Source organism: Ascaphus truei, chromosome 3, assembly GCF_040206685.1.
Source record: "Ascaphus truei isolate aAscTru1 chromosome 3, aAscTru1.hap1, whole genome shotgun sequence".
In the NCBI taxonomy this organism is placed as follows: domain Eukaryota; kingdom Metazoa; phylum Chordata; class Amphibia; order Anura; family Ascaphidae; genus Ascaphus; species Ascaphus truei.
Genome location: NC_134485.1, coordinates 333,884,879 through 333,911,910, shown reverse-complemented (window position 1 = coordinate 333,911,910; position 27,032 = coordinate 333,884,879). Strand labels below are relative to the sequence as shown.

Sequence of the window (27,032 nt, the reverse complement as noted above, 5' to 3'; positions counted from 1 at the left end):
ATTTTTGAAAGGTCATATTTTTTATTTTTGAGAGGCCATATTTTTATTTTTGAGAGGCCATACATTTTTTCGGTTTTATTGCTGTGTAGAGAGCTCCATTTTTAACTTTGAGCTGAAGTTTCAATCCAGTAATTAATATTTAGAAGACGGAGAAACTGTTTTGTTATCTGTTTTGCACTTTCGAGGTCTTTTTTGGCGAAACGCCCGGGCTGGCAAATTGCCCAAGATAAACAAGCTCTGAAATTTTTCTCTGAGTGTCTTTAAAAAAAAAATAATGCTGACCGTGTGCTCAGCACTGTGCAAAGAGATTATATAAAGCAAGACATTAGTGTGAAGTCTTATACAAAATCATTTGTCTATTAACTGAATATGTGATATATTTTATAACTTTTAACCATTTATTTTTCCATAGGTGTACAATTTTATTATAAGCAGTAGTTATTGTTAAAATATTTGTAGAATGTTTTGCCAAAGTGGTGCATTGGGAGTCACCTCTCATTTTTGGATATGTTCTAGGTATAGAGTTAAAGGACAGGTGATATATAGTGGCAAATACAGTTACATAAGTGAGCAGAGTATATATTATATGCAAGGCATTTCACATTTTAGCAGAATAGTTACAATGGAGTGTTTGGGGTGGAGGCCTGACTGGAATTGGCTAGGGGTATTTGTCTTAGTATAGTAATTGTTTAATTGGGAGTGAACACATTTTTGTCCATGACTTTGGATAGTAGTGTATTGCAATGTATGACTTTATATATATATAGCGTCAAAAATGTTCTCAGCACTTCATAAAGAATACAGTAGAGGGAATTATGATAGAATAGTAAGTGCAGCAAAATCAGACAATAGGAAAGGAAATCCCTGCCCTTAAGAGCTTACAATCTAAGGTTTAAGGGAAATTTACAGAGATAGCAGGTGAGGGAATAAGTGCTGTAGATGGCAGTGCTTGGCCACAATGGGTGTGGTAGGAGTGACTGTGTGTGAAATAATAGCCATGAGTGCAGGCTATTGGGATGTTTAATTTGTGGGGCAAGTTTTAAGGTTAGTTAGTATTTTATGAAAAGGTTGATACCATTTGCATCGGAGGAGATGATAGTGAGGCATGAATGAGAGCATGTGTGTATTGGGAGAAGAGATATTGGTCTGTAGTTTGAGACAGTGTTTTTGTCCCCACTTTTGAAGATTGGGACAGCTCTGGTAGTTTTCCAGGTCTTAGGGATATGGCCTGTAGACAGGATAGAGTTGATTATGGAAGCAATTGGTTTGACAATGACTGAGGCCCAAAGCCTTAGGAACTTAGATTGTAGTACAGTAAAGTCCACATTAGCTGCTTAGTTTTAAATATGAGGAGCATTAATAGGAGATACCTCTGTCTATATGCGGATGTTAAGACAGTAGTAAACACATTGATACAAGAATTTGTTCCTAGGTATAAATTATCTCCCTATGAGACACTTATGGGATGACTTATGACTATCAGTAGTTCAAAGGAACAAATTAAGGACCATCTATTGGTAATAAAACAATTAATAAGTATTGTATGCCACTAATATATTTTTTGAGTCTCTCTAGGCATAAGGTATGATAAAAGTGCACCTACACGAGACTGAGTTAAAGGTCAAGTAGTTCCTAAACAAGCATGCTCTTCATCCCAGATGAAAGGGCCCGTACTAACCACCAATACAGCAATTAAAGTGGCAGAGTTCTTTCCCTGGACCCAAAGTACAGTAAAGCTCATTCCAGCTCCACCAAAGACCAAAGGCATCTAAAGCACAGCCGCATCAAGTTAACGTTTTGACGAGACATAAACTTTGACCGTTAACCAACGAGGAAAATAAGATACCAGGCAGAGGCCTGGTCTTATCAGGAACATTTCATTTTTTCAAAAACTCAAAACATTCTATTTTTTAGAGACTCAATATTCCTGATTTCTATCAGAACATTTCATTTTTCAGAGACTCAATATTTTTATTCTTTAGAGTGTGTTTAAGTTAGAAATTTAAGGTGTATGTACAATTGAGCCTTGATGGGAGGATTGGTTTCCTGGAAGCGTGGCTTGTGAAAGCTCTTGTATGTGTTTTGGCAGTACTCCTCACTCTCTATGTATGTGTCATATGCAGCAAAACTTTGATCCAGAAGTGTGTTGCACCTCCAACGAGAGGAGGGGGTCACCCAGGGGGTGTGTCAGCCACAAGGATAGGATCATAAGTCAGCCATGTTGACCATCGCAGACATTGTCTGTTCTGATATTCTGAGTGAATGATGTATACAATGCGTGCAGGGGTGAGGATCAGGCATTTCGCTTCCACAGATACCAAACCCCTTCAATTCTCAGTAATAGCTGAAAGTATATGATGATAGAGAAAGATGCAATTTCCTTTATCTAGCAACTGCATATCCAAAGAAAGGTTGCTTGCATAAAATAAGGTTTTTAGTATTATGTGTATAATTTCTGTATTTTCCCATTTTTTAAGGGAACCTCTTTAAAGGGTGTATCACACACTAGGAACAAGAATCAATTTATGGGTCAAGTGTCTCCACCAACCAATGAAACCTGTGTAAAAATGTATGTTCAGTCAGATAACAATTTACAGGAAGGATGTGGCCTTAATTTTGCAGTTTTTAATTTCATCATTAAACCAAGAACAGGTTTAGATCAGGCTTATGGCCTTACAAAACAGAATGGTTTTAGATTATATTTTAGCATCAAAAGGAGGTGTATATGCCCTAATTAAAGAACAATGTTGTGTTTTCATCCAAGATCAGAGTGGCAAGGTACAAGATGAGTTAGATAAGATAGGAGAAATTCAAGAAAGACTTAGGAAGGAAGGTGACACAGACTGGGACCTTTTGGGGCTGACTGGATTGGTAGGATCACTAGGAGCGAAATTTTTGAATGTGTGTGAGTGTGATACTCGTTGTCATCTATGTTTGTGTTACGTTTGTCAAAGGCATGATCCACAAATATGCAACCCCCTCTGCAGATATGATGCCATTGTTTGCTGAAACAATCTACAGCAGTCCCTTGAAGAAAGAAGATGCCAAGTACAATGTTCTAACTCCGGAAAAGAATTTGGCTATAACGCCATACTACGAGACTATGACTACATTTGGCAGGCACCCTCTTGCACTGTCCTACACCCTCAAGCAACATTATGAAATGATGGAGCACCCTTGTGCCTCCCAACGTGTTTCTGGACTAAAATCATACCAATAATTCTCAAAAAGCAATGTTTTAAAGAATCAGAGGAGGGACTGACGAAGTTGAGACATTAGGGGGTCTGGCATAACAACATAACAGCATTTAGGATGAAGCCATTTTGTGTGAATATTTCAATCCGCCATCTTGTCTTGTCTTTGTGAGTCTAATTTCTGTGTTTCATTTCTGTATAAACAAATGTGTGAAGCAGAGAAAGGAAGGTTTTCGCTCTTATTGACTCTTCCTCATCCAATCAGCTTCAAATTGAAAGTGTAAACAGGCTAAAAGTTATGAGAACCCATGAGATAAGTTTAGATTCTTGCAGTAGAATTTATTCTCATAACATATTGCTAGGCGACAGAATAGGCACATCCCATTTAACCCCAGAATGGTTTCTAGCTGACAGGTAGTTATACAATATTGTTATGTATTACAAAATGACATCAGCTTTAGTATTGTTATGTATTACAAAATGAGGTAATGTTTAGTGACGTGCAAGCCCCCCCATAAAGGGGTGGAGCTTTAGGATTTAGGGTATAAATATATGGCATATCGTGTTATTATTTAGAGAGCTTTTGTTTTGAAGCTGTCTCCGTTGTGCACTTGACTTGAATAAATTCACGTGTTATTCTGTTTCAAAATAACCTCACACTGTGTTTTTTATTTACGCTTTCCACATCTCAATGTATTACTTCCTGGTAAAATATTTTATAAATAAATAAATAAATAAATATGCAATTTTGTATTTTGAAATGTTGTCAGGTGTGGTTCAATTCACCGATGCCTAATTTATGTCAATTAAAGGGTACAAGTGTGTGCATATTCTCAGGATACTTTTTTCCCTCTTTTTGGTCTACCCACAAAACAAAAAAGGGGGCGCGCACGCTCCATAATATATTACCGTATAAAATAATTTAAACCAATGCATTCACCAACGCCGATCAAATATGTGCGTCTAAGATACTTCAAGACACACGCATATTTGATCAGTGCTGGTGAGTACATCGTTTTAGATTTCTTGTCTGATTAAATGTTTTTTATACAGTAAGACTATGGAGCGTGCACTTTCCCTTTTTGTTTTGTAGATGGTCATGGTGGGAAGTGGTAGTTCCTGTGGGAAGCTGCCTGAAGTCTCCAAGGACCATCTATTTGTCTACATCTTCACATTTTTTGATCATTCTATTTTTTTTTTTCTTAATTGTCATTTGTCACCTATTCACGGTGTGCTTTATTGGATGTACAGTAGTATACCCCTTTATTATCCTTATTTCTCCTCTTATTTGCGGCGGTCTTTATTGGTCACGTACATTTAGATATATTTTTTTGATTTACATATATTTATATATTTTTCATGCTTCATTTTGGTAAATCAAACTAGAATTTACCCTGATCACTTCGTATATTGGCACTGTTCTCAATTATTGTTTTGTTGGACACTGTTTTACATATAAAATAAATCAGATGACAAGTGCAGAGCCCTAGAGAGGATACAATTAATGTGTTACATACAGCTGCCCCTAAAGCTGTAGACCCAAGCAATATCCTACGTGTTTTCTTTCAAAATTTCTATAGCAACCATTTACAAAGACACATCCCCTTCCTCTTATGAAATAGGCTCTTGCACACACCTTTTTGAGCCCTGCCCTCTCTCTAGCAGTGCACTAACTGTATCTAGTGACTGCCCAGTCACATGATCTTCCCCAACAGAAATTTGCATCTTTGGTCCTCTTCTGTTGCACTGACCACCGTTTAGTGAACCCCTGAGCCAAATAGTCACCGATCTTTTCACAGGAGAACGGATGTCATGATAATATCACTATATGTATTTTAATCCATCTGGTGTTTCAGGGGTTAACAAATTATTTTTACAATTTGGGATTAAAAATACAATGTATTGGGTTTATGATAGGTCCAGGTTTGTCATGGGTGGGTGCTGGATTTCAAACAGAACTTAACCCACCAATTATCATGTATGGTCCACTAAAAGTACCAGATGGGTTGTATGGAGCTGATAGTCAAGATAAGAGCAGTTGTTTTGCCACAGATGGGAATAAAATATGGCCCTTTTAACAACTTTATAAACAGGATCCTTTTAGAGCTAGCTTCAAAGGCATTCTCTGGAGAGTTCTGCAAGATCAGGGGGCATGCCTAAGAAAAAAGGGAGGGGGATGGGTGCTCCAAAGTCAGTGGAAATTCCAGAATATCCAAAATATAGGTCTTCAGTAATAAACAGGACTGGTAAACGGACTCAAAACTGGAGTGGGTGAACTAAGAGATGTGATATGTGAGTGACCCATAAACACATAAGTCTCCTGAAGGTGACCAACCATTGCACCTAAAAGGTACTCTAGTGACCCCTAATTGGAGACTAACAGTGCTAAATCGTACTCAACTATAATAATCACACATTAATAATAAACTCTTACCCACTCCAACTGTAGAGTAGAATCCGTTGTAGTCCTTTCCCAGGGGCGTGCAGATCCATTGGTTACAGTCCAGTCAAAAGAAGAGCAAAAGATGCACAGCCAGGGAGCCAGGTGGTGTTAAATAAAACATCTATTTATTCAGTATAGCTTCGTAACAAAAAACATACCCCCCAGGGGGTGACCCAGTACCTCCTACGCGTTTTGGACCATGGGGGTCCTTTATCAAGGAGTATAAAGGGGGGTATGTTTTTTGTTACGAAGCTATACTGAATAAATAGATTTTTTATTTAACACCACCTGGCTCCCTGGCTGTGCATCTTTTTCTCTTTTGACTGGCATGGCTAAGAAAAGTATTTAACCAAATAGTGTCTTTATTAAAAATGAGAATATCATGTGACATCTACTCTGCATAATAAGAGTTACAAATCTGTAATCGTGTCACAGAATGGCAGGTACGGACACTGCATGGTTAAGAGATACTAAGGGACAGATATCCATTTTCCGCTCAAATTTAGGATTAAGACGGTCGTGATTAGTCTCATTGTTACCACGACAAAGCGCCCAAATCTGTTAATGCAGCTTACGTGTGTGTAAGTATTACAGAAGGAAATTTATGTGATACTGTATATTGAGGCAGGATTCAAACGTCTTTTGTAAAAAAAAATATTATTTTTACTCTGTCGAAAAACTGTCAATCTAACAGCTGATTTACGACGGGGTGGACTCATGTTTCAATGGGGGGAAAAAAATTGTACTTAAAGCTTAGCAAGGGTTTATGAAAATCAGATTTCAACAGAGGTATGTTTGGACCAAACACATGATATCTCATCTTTCTGGGCCAGTGACCTCTGTGGGGAAGACCTACAGTATGGCATATGGTAATGTACAGGGTTTTCTGGTTATCCTTTTTATTTTGAGAAAATGTTCTGCATCTATTGTAATTGTATGTTTTTGTAATCCTTTTTCTGTTATCTAAGTGTGTGTGTGTGTGTGTGGGTGTGGTATGTGTGTGTGTGTGTCTCTGAATTAACTGTTGCATTCTTCAGAAAGAGTATTTACATTTTGGGACACATTTTTGCTGCCGATGTGTGTTAAGTGCATAGTTTTTTCTATTATAAACAGGGCCCGAGACCCTGGCAGATTCATTTTACATCTTTTATATGCATTTCTTGGGTGGTGACAGCAGGATATAGATATGATTGCAATTGAGCAAGAGGTTAATATTAACTAATTGAAGGTACCTTGCGTAGGCAAAATGTGAGTTGGCTTGAGTAGCCATGTGTATTAACCCTGATTGCATATCTAAGTCACGTGCTCACTTGTGTGCTGTTCGTGACAGATGGTATATGGGGACGGATTTAGGGGCAATATTACTAATTTGAGGGACCTTTGCGAAGGTGAATAGTGGGACAGCTTGCAGGCTGTGTATTAACCCTTGTCCTGTATGCAGGTCTCGTGTCTACAGGTGTGCCGTACGTAACACTTATTGCGTGGCTTGTATTGATGTGCATTAAAGGAAAAATAAAAAAAATACAATTAAAAAAAATATGGCAGCTTGGACTGCTGCTTTAAGAGAACTGGTAGAAGAGTTGTGCTCAAGTATTTCCAATGTATATAAAATTACCTATAATTATCAAACAGCACACAACTAGTAGGGTCTGAAAGAGATAGATATACATGGCTTTCTTTACTCGCATATTTCTCTAGTATTATGTTTGCCATTAGAGGAAGCTCAGAGGCCATGAAACTACACTTGTTAATTTAAATCTTAAAAGAAAGTTGAGGAATACATAATTTCAGACAAAGGGGGCAGTGAGCTCTGATCAGTGTTTGGATAATTCCTAAATGTCTACTGAACATTCACTCTGGGCTGTCCCTTTAAAAGTGGATATGAAATAAAAACTTCCATTCTGCCTGAAAGAATACTTTGTGCAGGCCACAAAGTGATCTAAACTGTACAGGGGCACTTGTAACATTAGCAGCTGCTTTAATTTAAGCATTGTTGGAGTCAGTGTGTGTTCGGAAGAGCAAGAAGACTAGTGCAGCCCAATTCCACGATATGAGTTCCACCTCAGTCACATGGATCACCTGATCTAAAAGTAAGGAACAGAAATACTGTTTGCAAGGTTGTGCATCTACCGGGACATGCAGCAATCCAGAGCAGAGCCATAATTATGGAGGCAGCTCAATGTACAGCAGCACCGGGAACATCATGGCCAGTGCCGCTGACAGGGAGGGGGGGGGGGGGGGAGAGCTGGGGTAGTTGTCCAGGGCCCAGAGTCTGCAGGGGGGGAGGCCAACCCAGACATTTGGACCTGACCTCTGGCCGTGCCCCAGCACCGCTCCGTGTCCGGTTGCCGGGCCCCAGATTTCCTCCCCCGCTTCAGCAGACGCCTCTCTCCGCTGTGGTTGCGGCCTCCCGTGCAGGCCCAGCAAGTTCGGCGGCTTGTAGGCACTGCACAGAAGGCGCGCGGGATGTGCAGCAAAGGAAGTGAGGTACAAGAGAGGGGTGATGTGTTGCGTGCATTGCATTTTGTGTGCGTGGGAGTGAGGGTAATTATTGCGGGGAAAATTGAGGGAGCGGGATTGAATGAAAGGGGGGGGTAATTAAGTGATAGCGGAGAGAGAGGGTGGAAGGATGGTGGAGAATGAGAGAAATACACGTGAAGAGGGGAAAATAGAGGAGGTGGCTCATGAGGATGTGAACAATGGGGGCTCGCAAAGGCCGTCAACACATGGTCTAAACTTTAGTCCTGGGCCCCATGAAATCTGTTGGCGGCCCTGATCATGGCTGACATTTTATTTATTTATAAAATGTTTTACCAGGAAGTAATACATTGAGAGTTACCTCTCGTTTTCAAGAATGTCCTGGGCATAGTTAATATGACAAATAATACATGGTTACAAATACAGTTACATAAATGAACAGGGTATACATTATATACAATACATTGCATGCACAGTTAGAGAAGATGTATATTATAGGCTTATGTAACAGTTACAGACCAGATTAAAATATGAGACAGCCTTAGTTTTGAAAGAACTTAAACTGGTGGTGGATGCGAGTCTCCGGTAGGTTGTTCCAGTTTTGGGGTGCATGGTAAGAGAAGGAGGAGCGGCCGGATACTTTGTTGAGCCTTGGGACCATGAACAGTCTTTTGGAGTCAGATCTCAGATGATAAGTGCTGCATGTGGTAGGGGTGAGGAGCTTGTTCAGATAGGTGGGAAGCTTTCCCAGAAAGTATTTGAAGGCAAGACAGGAAAGGTGAACTTTGCGCCTAGACTCGAGTGATGACCAATCTAGTTCTTTGAGCATTTCGCAGTGATGTGTGTTGTAGTTGCATTGGAGAACGAAACGACAAATTGAATTGTAGAGGGTGTCAAGTTTGCCAAGGTGGGTTTGGGGTGCCGAGCCATATACTATGTCTCCATAGTCGATAATTGGCATTAGCATCTGCTGTGCAATACGCTTTCTGACCAGCAGGCTTAGGGAGGATTTTTTTCCTGTAAAGTACACCTAGTTTGGCATAGGTTTTGGATGTCAGGGTATCAATGTGCATTCCGAATGTTAAGTGGGAGTCAAACCATATGCCCAGGTATTTAAAACTAGTAACAGGAGTTAGGGTGGTGTTAGCGTTGGTTCTGATCTGGAGCTCAGTCACTGGAAGCTTTAAAAATTTAGTCTTGGTCCCAAATACCATTGTTACAGTCTTGTCAGTGTTTAAAAACAGATTGTTTTGAGAAATCCAGTTTTCGAGTCTCAAAAAGTCAGACTGAAATATGTATTCAAGGTCAGAGAAGCTATGGGCTGTGTGCATATAGGATTGTGTCATCTGCAAACGTGTGTATTGAGGCTTCCTTACAAGCTGTGGGAATATCATTGATGAACACTAAGAAGAGTAGGGGCCCCAGAACAGAGCCTTGCGGGACACCACAGGTGATATCCAGGGGGTTGGATTTAGAGCCCGAAATGGACACATGTTGGGATCTACCCGATAGGTAGGACTGAAACCAGTTTAAAGCATGCTTCCCTATTCCACAGCTCTGGAGTTTGTTAAGCAGGATAGCATGATCAACAGTATCAAAAGCGCTTGCAAAATCTAGGAATATTGCACCAGTGAGTTGACCCCGTTCCATTCCACACTGGATTTCATTGCAAACTTTTAGCAGGGTAGTTACGGTGGAGTGTTTGGGGCGAAAGCCAGATTGGAATTGGCTAGGGAAATTTGTCGTTATAGTAATCGCTTAATTGGGAGTGGACACATTTTTCCATGACTTTGGATAGGATTGGGAGAAGGGAGATTGGCCTGTAGTTTGAGACAGTGTTTTTGTCCCCACTTTTGAAGATTGGGACAACTTTGGCAGTTTTCCAGGTCTTAGGGATATGGCCTGCAGACAGGATAGAGTTGACTATGGAAGCAATTGGTTTGGCAATTGCTGGGGCACCAAGTATTAGGAACCTAGATTGTAGTAGGTCAGGTCCACATTGGCTGCGTAGTTTTAATTTGAGGAGCGCTTGTGTAATCTCCTCTTCAGATACTGGGCCAAATTGAAAATTGTGGGTAGTGTTGGGAGGGGGTGGGGCTATATGGGTACTGTACAATGAAGAAGCAGGTCTTAATCATGAGGATGTTTAATATGCCATAAAGAGCAATGTTTTGGCAGTCTAATACTGCCTCCATGGGCGTCCGCAGGAGGGGGCAAGGGGGGCGCTTGCCCCCCCCGGATCCACGGCCACCAACAGCAGGGGACAGAGGGCACTGGCGTGACAGGATTTAGCGCGCTCACGATGTGCAAGGAAGCGCGCGCGTCTCTGCAAAAAAACAAAAACCTCCCTTGTCTCCTGATTGGCTGCCGCGTGTTGCACGCTGCCAGGATTTTTTTTTTTTTGCCCTCGCAAGCTCTGAGCTTGCATAGCGAGGCCCGCCCTTTCCTGCATGGAGCAAGTCAGGTGACTACTGCTCCATGCCACTCTCGCTTCCCCCTTGTCCTCCTGCTCTGATTCCCCCTCCCCCTGCTCCGATCCCCCCCGTTCCAAAATCTTCCCCCTGCTCTGGTCCCCCCCGTTCTGATTCCCCCCCTACTCCGGTCCCCCCTTCCCATTCCGATTCCCCCCCTCCCATTCCGATTCCCCCCTGCTCAGGTCCCCACCCGTTGCAATCCCCCCTGCTCCGGTCCCCCCCCCCCCCCGTTCCGTTTCTCCCCCCCTGCTCCGATTCCCCCTTGTTGCGAGTGTCTGAGTGTGTGTCTGAGTGAGTGTGTGTGTGTGTGTCTGAGTGAGTGTGTGTGTGTGTGTGTGTGTCTGAGTGTGTGTGTGTGTGTCTGAGTGAGTGTGTGTGTGTGTGTGTGTCTGAGTGAGTGTGTGTGTGTGTGTGTGTGTGTCTGAGTGTGTGTGTGTGTGTGTGTGTGTCTGAGTGTGTGTCTGAGTGAGTGTGTGAGTGTGTGTGTGAGTGTGAATGAGTGTGTGTGTGAGTGTGTGTGTGTGAGTGTGTGTGTGAGTGAGTGTGTGTGAGTCTGAGTGTGTGTGTGTCTCTGAGTGTGTGTGTGTGAGATCAGGGGGGGAGGGAATGAATGTGAGGAGGGCGGATTCAGGGAGTGGGTTTGAGTCAGAGGGGGATAATTGATGGAGGGGGGAGAGTGAGGAGACAGGGGGTGTAATAGAGCAAGTGAGGAAGAGAGGGGTGAGGGGGGAGAGTGAATGAAGAAGAGAGGGGGTAAGAAAGAGATGGGGCTACACCTTGGGACTATCTGCATTAGATTGGCACCAGACAAGGTGAGTGAGTCTGAGAGTGAGTGAGTGTGTGTGAGAGAGAGTCTGAGAGTGAGAGAGAGAGTCTGAGAGTGAGAGAGAGAGTCTGAGAGTGAGAGAGAGAGTCTGAGAGTGAGAGAGAGAGTCTGAGAGTGAGAGAGAGAGTCTGAGAGTGAGAGAGAGAGTCTGAGAGAGTCTGAAGGGGAGGGAGTCTGAGAGAGTCTGAAGGGGAGGGAGTCTGAGAGAGTCTGAAGGGGAGGGAGTCTGAGAGAGTCTGAAGGGGAGGGAGTCTGAGAGAGTCTGAAGGGGAGGGAGTCTGAGAGAGTCTGAAGGGGAGGGAGTCTGAGAGAGTCTGAAGGGGAGGGAGTCTGAGAGAGTCTGAAGGGGAGGGAGTCTGAGAGAGTCTGAAGGGGAGGGAGTCTGAGAGAGTCTGAAGGGGAGGGAGTCTGAGAGAGTCTGAAGGGGAGGGAGTCTGAGAGAGTCTGAAGGGGAGGGAGTCGGAGAGAGTCTGAAGGGGAGAGAGTCTGAGGGGGAGAGAGTCTGAGGGGGAGAGAGTCTGAGGGGGAGAGAGTCTGAGGGGGAGAGAGTCTGAGGGGGAGAGAGTCTGAGGGGGAGAGAGTCTGAGGGGGAGAGAGTCTGAGGGGGAGAGAGTCTGAGGGGGAGAGAGTCTGAGGGGGAGAGAGTCTGAGGGGGAGAGAGTCTGAGGGGGAGAGAGTCTGAGGGGGAGAGAGTCTGAGGGGGAGAGAGTCTGAGGGGGAGAGAGTCTGAGGGGGAGAGAGTCTGAGGGGGAGAGAGTCTGAGGGGGAGAGAGTCTGAGGGGGAGAGAGTCTGAGGGGGAGAGAGTCTGAGGGGGAGAGAGTCTGAGGGGGAGAGAGTCTGAGGGGGAGAGAGTCTGAGGGGGAGAGAGTCTGAGGGGGAGAGAGTCTGAGGGGGGGAGAGTCTGAGGGGGGGAGAGTCTGAGGGGGGAGAGTCTGAGGGGGGGAGAGTCTGAGGGGGGGAGAGTCTGAGGGGGAGAGAGTCTGAGGGGGAGAGAGTCTGAGGGGGAGAGAGTCTGAGGGGGAGAGAGTCTGAGGGGGAGAGAGTCTGAGGGGGAGAGAGTCTGAGGGGGAGAGAGTCTGAGGGGGAGAGAGTCTGAGGGGGAGAGAGTCTGAGGGGGAGAGAGTCTGAGGGGGAGAGAGTCTGAGGGGGAGAGAGTCTGAGGGGGGGAGAGTCTGAGGGGGAGAGAGTCTGAGGGGGAGAGAGTCTGAGGGGGAGAGAGTCTGAGGGGGAGAGAGTCTGAGGGGGAGAGAGTCTGAGGGGGAGAGAGTCTGAGGGGGAGAGAGTCTGTGGGGGAGAGAGTCTGTGGGGGAGAGAGTCTGTGGGGGAGAGAGTCTGAGGGGGAGAGAGTCTGAGAGAGAGAGTCTGAGAGAGAGAGAGTCTGAGAGAGAGAGTCTGAGAGAGAGAGAGAGTCTGAGAGAGTCTGAAGGGGAGAGTGTGTCTGAGGGGGGGAAGTCTGAGAGAGTCTGAGAGGGAGAGTCTGAGGCAGAGTCTGAGAGGCAGAGTCTGAGAGGCAGAGTCTGAGAGGCAGAGTCTGAGAGGCAGAGTCTGAGAGGCAGAGTCTGAGAGGCAGAGTCTGAGAGGCAGAGTCTGAGAGGCAGAGTCTGAGGGGGAGAGTCTGAGGGGGAGAGTCTGAGGGGGAGAGTCTGAGGGGGAGAGTCTGAGGGGGAGAGTCTGAGGGGGAGAGTCTGAGGGGGAGAGTCTGAGAGGGAGAGTCTGAGGGGGAGAGTCTGAGGGGGAGAGTCTGAGGGGGAGAGAGTGAGAGGGAGGGTGTGTGTGTGTTTGTGTCTGTCTGTCTGTGAATGAATACAGACACCAACCCACAGTCAGTCACCCAAGTGTCAGTCACCCACCCCATCACCCACTCTCTCTGTCTAGTTAAAATTATGCCCTCCCCTGAAAACATTTCTGCGGACGCCCATGACTGCCCCTCTCAAGGTGAAAGCTACCAAACACTAAGAAACAGCCAAAATATATACTACCCCCCTAATACTCACCCCTCCCTGTTCACCTTGAGAAAGGCAGTATTAGACTGCCGAAACGTTGGTCTTTATGGCATATTAAACATCCTCATGATTAAGACCGTGTGCCTGCTTCTTCATTGTACTGTAATATATTGGGACTTCAGGAGCTCCCAAGGACCAGCACACCGGCAGCTAAGTACCCCACCTCTATTACCATTGTGACTAAGTGCGTGTCTCATCCTCTATATGGGTACTCCCAGGATGAGATTCAGGTTTGTGATTTGGGTTGCGTTTCGCTAATAAGTTAGTAGCACACCCCACAAAGTAATCATTGAATGCATTTGCAATGTCGGTGGGGTTTGTCAGAGTAATATCCCCCTTAGTAATATTACTTGGCTGTTGATGGTTAGAAGGCTGGAATATGTTGTTGATAACCTTCCACAAGTTAGCTGGGTTTGATGTATTCTGGAGGACATTTAGTACTGTGTGTGGGGAAAGCAAGTGACCACAGAACTGTTTTTTGTTTTGGTCAACTTATAACTTCATTACTCACAAGTTCACACCTGCTAAAACATACATGCCACCTTCCAATGATCGTTTTTCAGCACTAGAGCATAAAGCAACATACAATAAAGATGGATGACTTGGGGAAAGTAATTTGATTTTTAATTGCCACCATAGGAATCAATATTTTTGTTCTACATACAGTTTCTTTTAATTGGTCTATTTGCTTGAGTAGTTCCCATTGGTACAGGTTCATATGTAAATTTCTTACAACGGCACACAGAATACAAAATGTGTGTCCCTCTCATCCCCCCTGCCGTATTGGTCTCGCTGACAGAACACCATGGACAAACAAGCACATCTAAGTGATTATAGCCCTCTAGTGATTCTAGTGCTATGGCAACACCAAGCACATCTTCCATGCTTAACTTTGCAACCTTCAGAAAATAATAACTGTAGTAACATCTTTTGAAGTTACTTTAATGCTCACTCCATACAACAAGTCCGCCAGTTTGCCTTGCAGCATCAGTGCTGGCTAAATCCCTTTTATTTCATTCTGACAAACATCTGCGGTTTGTAGATTCGAGTGTAAAAAAAAGTCAGTGCTCTAATTAAAATACCCAGCTGATCGGATCAAGCATCCAGTATACACGGACAGCTTTAAAACCATCTAAAAGCTTTTTTTTTTTTTAAACAGCTTTTTTCCGGTGTTTACCCTCTCGGGGTCCTAGTGTGACATGACTTGTGACCGTGGCAATGTGCCAAGGTGTTTTCCTTGACCACAGGCATAATCTATAATGCAAAAGCTGTAAGAGTAATTACTACAAGATGATACTACAAAAAAATAAGTGTCAATGTTTTTCTGTGGGTGTGCTGTGTTATTTTAATGTGAATTATGACAAAAATTGCTTGCTGGCAGCAAAGATTCAGTTTTGTATGGCAGTAAGTATCACAACAAGTAGGTATCAATTAGATATTGAAGCTTGATAATTTGTTAAAATCACTGCCACTTTCGCCGGAGTAAAGTACGGATATAAAAAATAAAAATAAATGTACTGCCAGCAGCAACAGCTACCTAAATAGTAATCATGTGGTTTCCAAGGATTATTCACAGACCGCAAGGTGTATAATTTCTCCATGTGTGTAACCATTTACAGGGCAGGGCGACTTTCCATCTCATCAGCAAAGCACTTAGATTAGAACTTTAACGCTGGCCCATTAACAGTTTCCATAGCATCAAAACCATAGCACAGACTTATGGGTGGTACAAGGTGACTTTTCTATATTATAAAAAAATAAAAATAAAGTAGCTCTGCTTCACTTATATAAAGTGAAAACTAGACTTAGCAAACTACTGTGGCACCTTTTCCCAGCATAATATTTACTACGGTCTGCTGCATCTTACTCTTGCCACCACAATGCTAATGCCATGCAAGCAACAGCACATAAGGTGTAGGCAAAGCACATTACAAAACAGTAATAAAACTTTATTGATATGGTGCTTTTCTCCTAATGGGATAAGGAGGAAAGCAGGATGGTGCATCTGTTTATTTGGAGTATAGATCCTGAGATGATTCTAGTTTTCACAGTACCTTGATTTTGTGGCCTTCAGTGCAGAGGATCTGCAGCCATGGAGGGTTCTTCTTTGAAGGTGGAGGGAGAAATTGAATCCGATGTGAATCTCAGTGCAGAAAGCCAATATTTGCATTGTGGATACACACACAAGTCAAGTGGTTGTTGGTGAAGGTACATCTTTGGGTATTTACAATGCTTAATTTAATAGAAAGTTAATTAAGTTGTTTTATAGAGGCGCAAGAAAAAGGTCAGGCAGCCATCTTGGGTGCACACATTTGGTGCATCAATCCTTTCCCCTCCGCTTGTCTTTCGGTAGAAAGTGCTTGAAGAGTTTTAGAATATTAACTCAATATTCATCTAAGCAAGCCAAGCACTGCATTAACACAAAGGTTTACATGCCACCCACGTCGTGTATTAGGTCCCCTATCAGTGTTTAGCACACATCTTGCAATGAAATGAATGAAACCTCTTCTCAAAGGCAACTCCTGACACTGGCACATCAATCGAGCTTCGTATTTGTACATGAGGCAGCTCAGATAGTGTCACTACCAACTGGATTCCAGGCATTTTTGGAGTGGAGAAGCTTGGCAGGGGCTGCAGTACAATAAACAATGCCTAAAACTGGAAATCTGCTTTAGCCAACTTATCACAGTCTAAACTAAAAGCCCCTATATTGACATGAGTCTGTATGATGTAAAACATGTTTGCTGTATTATATGGTTATTTCAAGGACAATGAGCAAATACGCCATGGTCAATAAATCTAAAGCTTTTCAGAACATATGCACATACAAACTTGTCCACCTTTGATATTTATGTTCTAACCTTGTCATGTACATATAATGTCAACAATCTCGTGACCCCCATTTGGTCACCTTCTCTTTGTCTGGAGGTATCAACATTAGATTGTTTGTTTTTCCAGACTGGAGACTTACTGTGCCTGCAACTTTATTCATGTAAAGTCAATGACCTAATTGTTGGTAAATCACTGAAATTGTAAGATTATGCATTGATGGCTACCTAAACTTTTATGTGCATGTTATATGTAGCTGACAAATTCTAACTGTTCACAGTTGTAACACAATTGGAGAGCACTCATCAGATTACCAAAAAAAGACATCTTTTTGGCACCAAAGACTGATAATAAAGTGATCATTTCTGTTCAATGCATTTATCTACACTGCTAAAGACTATTACATTTCTGACATACACAGAAAAGTTTCACCTACCTATACCAGGCCAACGGAGGTCACTCATCTCCTGCAGAGGTTCAAGACCTCTTCGAAGCAGAGCTGTCAATACGCGCTTTTCCCAAAAGTTGTACCCCATAAGGCTAGGTCCCCGCTGCAGCCGGCGGCACGCACGACCGCGTGCGCGCCTCTCACCAGCCCCTTACCATCTCTGTAGCTGGCCCCGGGGTCACGTCGCTTCCTGGTCCACTTGATACTGTGACATGTCAGCCAGCAGGGGATACAACTGGATCGTGTACCCGTGCGGCGACGCGTCACGTGGTGCGCCTGGGAGCCAATCAGGGACTGGATGTAATGTCAATTCACTTTCGCTCCATGCAATTACATTTGTCCTCTTTGAGAAATGTAACTCGTTCTCCCCAAATAAATGTAAATGGGAGATGAGAGTCTGGCAAGATCGATTTTGGAAAGCTCAGTCTTTGCTTGTATATGCTCTTACGAGTTATTTATTCGGTTTGAGTACTTGAAAAGCCATGAAACCTTAAGTCAGAATGGTTTGGTTACCGAAACATTATTTAATTGGAGTTAAGGTTTTACTCTTCAAGTATAAATATTGAACATGAGCATATAGTGTGCAAAGGTAACATTTCATATCCCCCATTTCTTTGTTCTTTTTTAAATTCCCTTGAACCGCTGCTTCCTTTTCATTGAGAGCCCCCGTCATGGCCACGTCCCCAGCTCGTTTTACCCACAGCCCCCCGCGCCGAAATAAAATTGCCTTCAAACCGCAGATCGCGGTGAAGCGCTGTGCATGCGCCGCCAGGCGGGCATGCGCAGTGGGGCCTTTGCCTTGTGTAGCGCTATGCAAGGCATTAGGCTTTGTGGGACACGGCTACATCAAGCCAAGCAATGATTGACAGGTCTGGTTCTGCAGCAGCCTCTGTCTTTCAGCACCTCACACCCCCTGCAATTTTTTCACTCGTGTATGAGTGCTATATCATCATGCCTGGTCGTTCCACTGCTGGATAAAGTCCTCCCCAATGATATTCCAGGGTGTTTTTTTTGTATAAAAAAAACAAAAAACTGTAAGCGTTGCAAAAACATTTCTATAGGGCAAATGTTGCACACTAGGATAACTATAATTATGCAACGTCTTTAAAATCAAATACGTCTATGTTAAAGAAGCAGTATGCATGAAGTGTTTTCCCGTCCCCACCTAATTGGAATGGAGGGAGTATGGAGTGCAGAACTGCATCAGCTATAGCACCAGGATACTGCAGTTTCGGCGATATCTCGCATTAAAAAGGCCATCCCCGCTTGTTCTTGGGAATAAAAATTGGTATGGTCAAGAAGTAAAAACAAGCTGAGCAGACCACATACCAGGAAATATTACCATACACTCTCTCCAGCAGAAATGTTCTTTAGGTACTAAAAACAGTACTTTCCAATAACACGGATGGAATTTGCAGACGAAGCTTGTAGCTAAAATAACACTCACCAACCTACCTGTTGAAAAGGTGATTGTTAACTTTGATTTTGGAATTGGCCTTGAAATCATCTGGTAAGAGCATCACTGGAACAGGGACCTGGTTAAGTTCATTTACCTAAAAAAAACACAAGCAATTATGGGTTTATCTTGCAGCTTCTTACAGGAAAAGATGATAACTTACCAGAGCAATGCAAAAAGTGCCTAATGACGTGACTAGATCATTTATTCATTTTAGCATGGGAGCAACGGGAAGGTAGCACCTCTGCAATGAACAGGTCACATTACAATTTGTATGGAAAATTAGTGTGCTCAGTTAAATCGTTTTTCACCTCGTTGACTACAATACTTAATCAGTCATTCTATTTAATTCATTTCAACCTGGCCACTAACTTTTCTGAAACCAATGGGGAGCCCCCGCTAAATATATGTGGGCGGTGCTCTTGGGTAGATATGTACAGTAGGAGAATTGAGAGAGGAGGAACCCAAGTTGAGCACTCAAGCTCACACTCTGGGTGATATGTGATAAATATTACAAATATAGTTTTATTTAAATGCAAACTACTGGGTGTTAAAATTACAAACTTAACGCACACTGGATCTAATGCTGAGTGTAGTTGGTACTCACGATCCTAACAATAAAGATAGATGACAGGTAATTATTCCAAAAGCCTACCTAATGCGGCCCTTAAATACACGGAATCCGCTTTAAATGTACATCAAAGTGGGAGGGAGATGGGATCAATAAGCTGCAATAGGTCTATTTTCTCACTCTGGCACAGTGTAGTCTGTAGAGATCTAATAAAGCTCGTGTGCAGGTGTGAGGTCTGTGGAACACCTCGCTTGAGGACTGCTGTGTTGTGCCGTCACCTGACACCCGGGTATCCCAATGAACGGATAACGCGTGTGTAGCAGAGTAATATGTAATAAAACTGTAAATACTAAACACTAGTGTGTAGTTCTTCAGCCCGTAACCCTGTTTCCAATTCATATACGCGCGCACACAGCAGAGCCAAGGTAAGGTCTGTAACTAGCGCTTATCTGTGACACTGATTGAACTGAAGTAAACCCAAATACGACCCCGTGGGTAGGGTACAGGAGGTATATAGTTACACTGATAGTTATACAGTAAGGTTACTGATGGTAAGGAACCTGAGCTATCACCTGAGTCCCCCTTCGGTTACAAGGACCTAATCTTGGGTCAATAACTTGACGGCATATGACAGACTAGCTACTGATAGTGAGCGCATACCTAATGTATAGAGTACATTGGTGTTTTTCTCTACACTAACAGCATATAAGGTGCGTAACCCTTCCCATACGCTCTGTCCACCTTATAATAGACACTTATTGGATATCCACGGCAACGTGTTCTTTACCATCACTCTGCTACACACACGTTATCCGTTGATTGGGATACCTGGCTGTGAGGTGACGTCACGGCACAGCGGTCCACTAGCGAGGTGTTCCACAGACCTCACACCTGCACACGAGCTTTATTAGATCTCTACAGACTACACTGTGCCAGAGTGAGAAAAAAAGACCTATTGTAGCTTATTGATCCCATCCCCCTCCCACTTTGATCTACATTTTAAGCGGATTCCGTGTATTTAAGGACCGCATTAGGTAGGCTTTTGGAATAATTTCTTGTCATCTATTTTAATTGTTAGGATCGTGAGTACCAACTACACAGCATTAGATCCAGTGTGCGTTAAGTTTGTCAGTTTAACACCCAGTATCTTAGTATATTATATTTAAATAAAACTATATTTTTAATATTTATCACATATCACTCAGTGTGAGCTTGAGTGCTCAACTTGGGTTACTCCTCTCTCCATTCTCCAACTAACTTTTCTGCCAAGGTGAGGAAATAGCGCTGTTTTCAATGCTTGGCAACCTGTCAGCAGGGTAAACCATTTAAAGTCTGTGCCAATTATGCAGTGGCAATTTGTTTGGAGGCTGATGGGCACAAAACAAGCTAATACAGAATGGTATTGAGATTGTCGAAAGCAATTGACGCCAAAAAGATATAGCAAATGCTAGAGATATTACAATAATGGTCTGAGTTTATTAATGAATTAGACACTATTAACAGTCAAAAATGATAAGTGGTAAAGATCAGACTGGAACTGAAAACTCCCAGCTGCCAACTTAACATAATGTAGCAGATAACTGGTGGTATTGGACAACAGCTGGCATGCGTACTTCTGAACAAGGCAGGAATTAATTACTACTTCAAGATGCAAGAAACCCTGATGGGATCTACGCCTCGACAGCTCATCTCCTACAGAGAGATGCCTTACCCTCCTCATAATGATCTCTGCAAGCATTCATCCTCTGCAGGCACAGATTCTGATACTTGGAGCCAACATAAAATAATGTGCATGCTTTCATATTTTAACACCAGGTTTGACAACCGGATCATTTTGACTTGTGTTCAAAGGGAGAGAAAAAGGAGATAACTGCAAGGATTGGCAGACAAACCATAACCACGGAGCTCTGAAAAACAACTAAAAAGAAACTGTGGCAAAATGAAGTATTTATTTTGCAATGGAATATCAAATGATCATCTGGTTGTTGCGACTTTCAAAACATATTTGGTAAAAAAAAACAAAAAAAAATTAAAAACCACTGTAAAGTAGTTTGCGCCATATCTCGTTAGCATATGTTCAAAACTATGTATTCTGTATCTTGCAACCAAACGAAAAGCCAATTAACTTCCCAAAACACTTTTAGGAAACATTGTCGTTTGGCTCACAGAAGAGAGCTTCAACTGCTCAGATTGTTAAACATCTGGAGTACCTTTAGCAGCAGAGTACTCCATCTTTACAACAGACCTAGCATACAAACTCTGGTTTCTTCCTCCTTAAAATCACTTATTTTCTAACCTTATTTTCTACATGGTGCATCAAAACAATAAACAGTCCAAAAAGGTAAAATTATAAATTGTGATTTAAGAAGCCAAGTTGCTAGGGATTGGTGTGGAATGGGGAGTTTATAGCAGATGCTGTCAAAAGGACTTTCTGAAGCTGAAAATTCAGAAGTAGCTCATGAAACTCCTGCAGTGCTTCATGTGCCACAAAACGGCACAGTGCCTTTAATGGTACACTACTTGTGTGGTCAAACTTTCTTCAAGCTGAGATTAGTGATTATGTTGCCAATGTAGGACCTAAGGACAGGAAGTGACAAGTTATGCATCACTGGCTCAGTTATTTATTAGTACCAGTCATGCCTTCTGCTTTGTCATTTTGGAAAGTGACAAGTGATTACTCCTGGTGGATGAACATGGTTAGAGCAATTAATTTGTGCTGTGACAAAGTGATGGGAATTACTAAACAAAGCTGATCAAGTCATGGGAGTTTGACATCTTATGTATGACCAAATATCTCACCTCTATAGATATGGAAGTTAAATGTTTTTAGAGCTCTTAAAAGGAGTTGACTATCAAGCACTCAAGAGTAAACAGGTGATTTGGTCACAAAAAGAGTTAGTGACCACCGAAGCAAATATATCTATGAAGACCATAAAGACTCTTGCTTCCACCCAACTTCACACCTTCTTTATGAGAAATGAAGTCATAAAATTATTTCCCACAGTTGAGTAAACCAGTATGCCAATTAAATCACACAAATATTGTGATATTTATAAGCAGCCATTTGCTACAAAAACTAGCAAAAATGCATCTGCAGATTCACTTAGAGATGAAATGCAAATGTACTTGTTTTGCTAACCACCATCTTCAAGTCAATAAACATTGGCAAGAACAAAAAATATATGGCGAGCAAGGGGGGGGGGGGGGGGGGGGGGAAGTTAGATTACACTACCAAATGCTTTGAAAAGTGCAATATATGTCTTTAAAGGACAATCAATTGGATCATTGGGCCTCTTCATTTTAACAGCAATAGAATGTATCTATGAATCTATTCTTTAACCCTCATACTGCCAAGGGAGCAGGCAACAACAGACTGCAATGCATTGCTGCCTCCTCTGACTGAAGGGGTTAAAAACACACACCATCTGGTCTCCGAAACTGCTGGGTAGTTTTGAGGTAAGGCGTAGGCAGGGGACAAGATATTTACAGTAGAGGGGTAATTTACACAGCAGTAGCAAACCAATGGCCCAAGGACTCAACCTGTGGCCCCATCAAGTGAAAGTGGTTCTATTATTTTGTTGCAAGATTTCCAGGTCACTATTACTTTGTGTTCTGTATTTTTAGTGCAGACAAATATTTTAGCTTGTGACAAATGTAGGAAACTTGTGGTCCTCTTGCATTAGGTCGCCAGAGAATTACACATTGAGCAGCCATATTAATACAACAGGGATGCAATTTAAAAGCATCTCACTGTGTATCTAGGAGCAATGTTTTTTCAACCAGGGTTCGTAGGAACTCTTTGGTTTCCTGCAATATTTAGGTCATTTGAAAATTGTACCAAATACATAAGAATTTACAATGCATCCGATCTCTGACATGCCATTAGAGAGTGTTGGGGTTCCGCAGAATCTCAATTAGGTTTCCTTAACAAAACAAATAAATAATAATTGAAAACCAGATATCTAGAACTTTAATGAGTTTATCTAAGAACTCTCCTGCAATAGTACAAAGTAGTCCAAGGGTTTTTATAAAATGAACAAGTAAAACGAGGATATCCCACACAACCCCCAACTGCAGGGGAGCCCCTCTTCCCCAAACTCCCCAGCTGCAGGGGAGCCCCTCTTCCCCAAACTCCCCAGCTGCAGGGGAGCCCCTCTTCCCCAAACTCCCCAGCTGCAGGGGAGCCCCTCTTCCCCAAACTCCCCAACTGCAGGGGAGCCCCTCTTCCCCAACTGCAGGGGAGCCCCTCTTCCCCAACTGCAGGGGAGCCCCTCTTCCCCAACTGCAGGGGAGCCCCTCTTCCCCAACTGCACGGGAGCCCCTCTTCCCCAACTGCAGGGGAGCCCCTCTTCCCCAACTGCAGGGGAGCCCCTCTTCCCCAACTGCAGGGGAGACCCTCTTCCCCAACTGCAGGGGAGCCCCTCTTCCCCAACTGCAGGGGAGCCCCTCTTCCCCAAACTTCCCAACTGCAGGGGAGCCCCTCTTCCCCAAACTCCCCAACTGCAGGGGAGCCCCTCTTCCCTCAAACTCCCCAGCTGCAGGGGAGCCCCTCTTCCCCAAACTCCCCAGCTGCAGGGGAGCCCCTCTTCCCCAAACTCCCCAGCTGCAGGGGAGCCCCTCTTCCCCAACTGCAGGGGAGCCCCTCTTCCCCAAACTCCCCAGCTGCAGGGGAGCCCCTCTTCCCCAACTGCAGGGGAGCCCCTCTTCCCCAAACTCCCCAACTGCAGGGGAGCCCCTCTTCCCCAACTGCAGGGGAGCCCCTCTTCCCCAAACTCCCCAACTGCAGGGGAGCCCCTCTTCCCCAAACTCCCCAACTGCAGGGGAGCCCCTCTTCCCCAAACTCCCCAACTGCAGGGGAGCCCCTCTTCCCCAAACTCCCCAACTGCAGGGGAGCCCCTCTCCCCCAAACTCCCCAACTGCAGGGGAGCCCCTCTCCCCCAACTGCAGGGGAGCCCCTCTTCCCCAACTGCAGGGGAGCCCCTCTTCCCCAACTGCAGGGGAGCCCCTCTTCCCCAACTGCAGGGGAGCCCCTCTTCCCCAACTGCAGGGGAGCCCCTCTTCCCCAACTGCAGGGGAGCCCCTCTTCCCCAACTGCAGGGGAGCCCCTCTTCCCCAACTGCAGGGGAGCCCCTCTTCCCCAACTGCAGGGGAGCCCCTCTTCCCCAACTGCAGGGGAGCCCCTCTTCCCCAACTGCAGGGTAGCCCCTCTTCCCCAACTGCACGGGAGCCCCTCTTCCCCAAACTCCCCAGCTGCAGGGGAGCTCTCCAGCCCAAATAGTTGATACTTCTCTGGTAAGTACGTTATCATCCCTGTGGCACAAACCCCTCCTCCCCCCTCCCCGGGAGCGGCAGTCCGGGCCTCACCGAGTGGCTGACTCCCCACATGAAGACGCTGATGAGAGGGTCGCTGGCCCTGAACACCTTCACCTTCTGGTGCACAAAGTGCTTCTTTTTCGTCTTGGTCTTGGCCGTGGTGGCCGACATGATTCCCACGGCCGACGAGCTGGGCATGGCGGAGGACATGACCTGACGGGGCTACTGGAAAAGGATGCCGCCGACTCTCCTTCACTCCCAGGCGCCCGGACCCCCGCTGCCTCTCCCCCGCCCCCTGCTCACCTGGGCGCCCTGCGCGCTTGCGCAGAACCGAGCTGCACACCCCCACCCAGACTCCTCTTCGGTCACGTGACGCGCAGACTGCATGCCAACTAGGCAGGGCGGGAGAGGAGTAACAACGTCACCATGGAGATAGGAAAGAGTGTCTAAAGTCCCGCAAAGCATGACGGGATGAGTCAGGGGAAGTGCGCGGCCATCTTGGCTTTGGGCAAAGAAGAGTAATTGCTCCGACTGTCAGAGAAGGATTGCAACAGACTTGTGACCATCGAGTGCTGGTTAGCAAATAACGTTACGTTGTTTTTCTGAAAATTGTACATTTCCTTAAAATATGCCTAGGCGTAACTAAGATTTTGCCCAAATGAAAGATGGCCGCTGACAGAGCACGCATAGTCACGTGATTAGCAGAGTAAACAGCTACACACCTAGTAACAGAATAGTAGGCCGAGCCCTGGAATAATAAACATATCAAATAATAAAGACAGCACAGTAGTTCCTGATGTACATACATTCCAAAGCGATGAGCAATAACAAAAACATAAATCACTACAACAATATGAAGACATTTGTCATCATAATAATATTTGTATCAACAAATATATAAATAGGAGCAAATACATTTACTTTTATAATAAATGTTAAAAGTAATCTATAAAAAATAATTTGGGAGGTATTTAGTTTTAGAGTTTAAAAAAACAAAACAAATGTAGTTTAAAAAATATTTTACCCCTCACTGTGTTAAAATCTTCTGCTCAACCACAGGTGCCTATATATCAGGCCTCTTCTACCAGTTCTCCAAAGGGACCAGATGAGAAACAGGAGCAGAAGAGCTACAAGCTAATTATAATGTCATTTTAGGTACATTTAAAAACTTGAAAATGATCTTATTCCAACATTTTGCAAGCATGTACAGGCATACCCCGCATTAACGTACGCAATGGGTCCAGAGCGTATATGTAAAGCGAAAATGTACTTAAAGTGAAGACCTACCTTTTTCCCACTTATCGATGCATGTACTGTTCTGCAATCGTAATATACGTGCATAACTGATGTAAATAATGCATTTGTATATAGTCTATATATATATATAGTCTCCCCTCTTGCGCACACCTTCGGTACAGGTAGGGAGCCGGTATTGCTGTTCAGGACGTGCTGACAGGCGCATGCGCGAGCTGCCGTTTGCCTATTGGGCAATATGTCCTTACTCGCGAGTGTACTTAAAGTGATTGTCCTTAAACCGGGGTATGCCTGTGTAGCCAGGTCCCCCGTGGGTGTCTGCTGTGTGGTGTAAAGGTAACCGTTTTACGTTGTACATATCATGCTATGCATTTTTATTGTATAACCTTATGCCGTGTGATGTCGTTCCCCAAGCGGGGACGTTGGAGTTTTCACCAGGGGGAGGATGTAGCCAAGTCCCCCGTGGGTGTCTGCTGTCCCGCGACCCCTCACCTGTTTTCTCCGCTGCCGCGGGTCACTCGCTGGACCCCCCGGCACTTATGGAGGGTGGGGGCCACTGCGGGGAGCGCTTTGCCGTTCCGGCGGTTCCCGAGCAGGGCGCCGCCATCTTGATGCAGGTCGCGCATGCGCAGTAAGTCCCCGGCGGCCCTGCAGAGATCGCGCATGTGCAGGACAGCGCGAGGAGAGCCCGCGAAACCCTAGCCTACCAAGGAAGGCTCTAGGCAGGGACTACGAGTCCCCTGAGCCTCTGCGCGCCCCACGTGATGCCAGGGAGCCAATAGGGCTTAGGATCTCCCTAGAGGGGGAGAATAGATACTTTTCGCGCGCTGCAGAACGGCAGTTGGAGCTGGGAGCTAAGAGGGAGCAGGAAGGGTGTAGGGAGCAAGTGAAGCTCCTGCACCAGGTAGGTTTCCCAATCCCAGGTAGGCCCCAACTCACCCTCAGGCTAATGGGTAATTGACAAGGGACGGCCCTAGGTTAGGGACGCTGCCCTTAGGTTAGTGAGGTGCCTTATTGTTCGGTCACAGCGGTCAGTGCTGTGAGGGCTGACAAGAGGGCACAGGGTTAGGTTGCAGTGCGTTGCTGCAGGGATTAGGAGAGGCAGGTAGCGTGAGGCAACTGGGGGGGTCATAGCGGTAACCAATCCGGGGACCATGGCCCAGGGCCCGCGTTACGAGTAGTGTGGGTGCAGGGGGGTCAGGGACCTACCTGCATAGGATAGGCGACCCCGTAGGCTCTAGGAGTTTCCCCCTAAAGTCATGCAAGGTTGCTGTGCTGTAGGGACAGCCTATAGTACAGCGAGTGTCACGTTGGTTCACGGAGTCAGTTAAGGACTTCTTTGGTTACGCTGCGCATCCGTGCAGAAGGTTGGGCGCCGTTCTTCGTTGCGGCTGCAGAGGCTATCCTGGTGGGATCGTCCTGGAGAGGGGTTCCGGTGTTCTTCGGTCACCGGATCCTTTGTGAAGCCAGTTGCAGATCCGAGCACGGGAGTGCTCGGCAGGTACTCTAAATCTACAAGTGCACCAACAAGGCCTATCACACTCACAAGGGACATAGTGGCTGCGCAGTCACACATATCATTCTTACTGTGTAGGGAGGAGGTGGAGGTGAAGGTGGAGGTGGAGGTAGCGTCTTGCATGACGCCGTGTATAGTGTCGCCTCTAGGGAGGGACACTGGTTAATATATGTACATGTGTATGAAATTGGCTGCTAGTAAAGTCATTGATTGGTTTACCTACGTG

The 27,032-nt window shown here is 44.7% G+C and overlaps 1 protein-coding gene across 2 annotated transcripts in view; it reads right to left on the bottom strand.

The window, feature by feature from the left end:
• PIP4K2C (phosphatidylinositol-5-phosphate 4-kinase type 2 gamma) overlaps window positions 1–24,465 on the bottom strand; it is a 74,377-nt gene extending 49,912 nt beyond the window's left edge. The window contains exons 1-2 of one of the 2 annotated variants that reach the window (XM_075591549.1): window positions 24,340–24,465; window positions 18,152–18,249 (exon numbers count right to left, since the gene is read on the bottom strand). In XM_075591549.1, the coding sequence (XP_075447664.1) occupies window positions 18,152–18,249; window positions 24,340–24,423 (182 nt within the window). In that variant the 5' untranslated portion in view covers window positions 24,424–24,465. The other variant, XM_075591550.1, reaches the window with a different exon arrangement.
• Window positions 24,466–27,032: the final 2,567 nt, after the last annotated feature.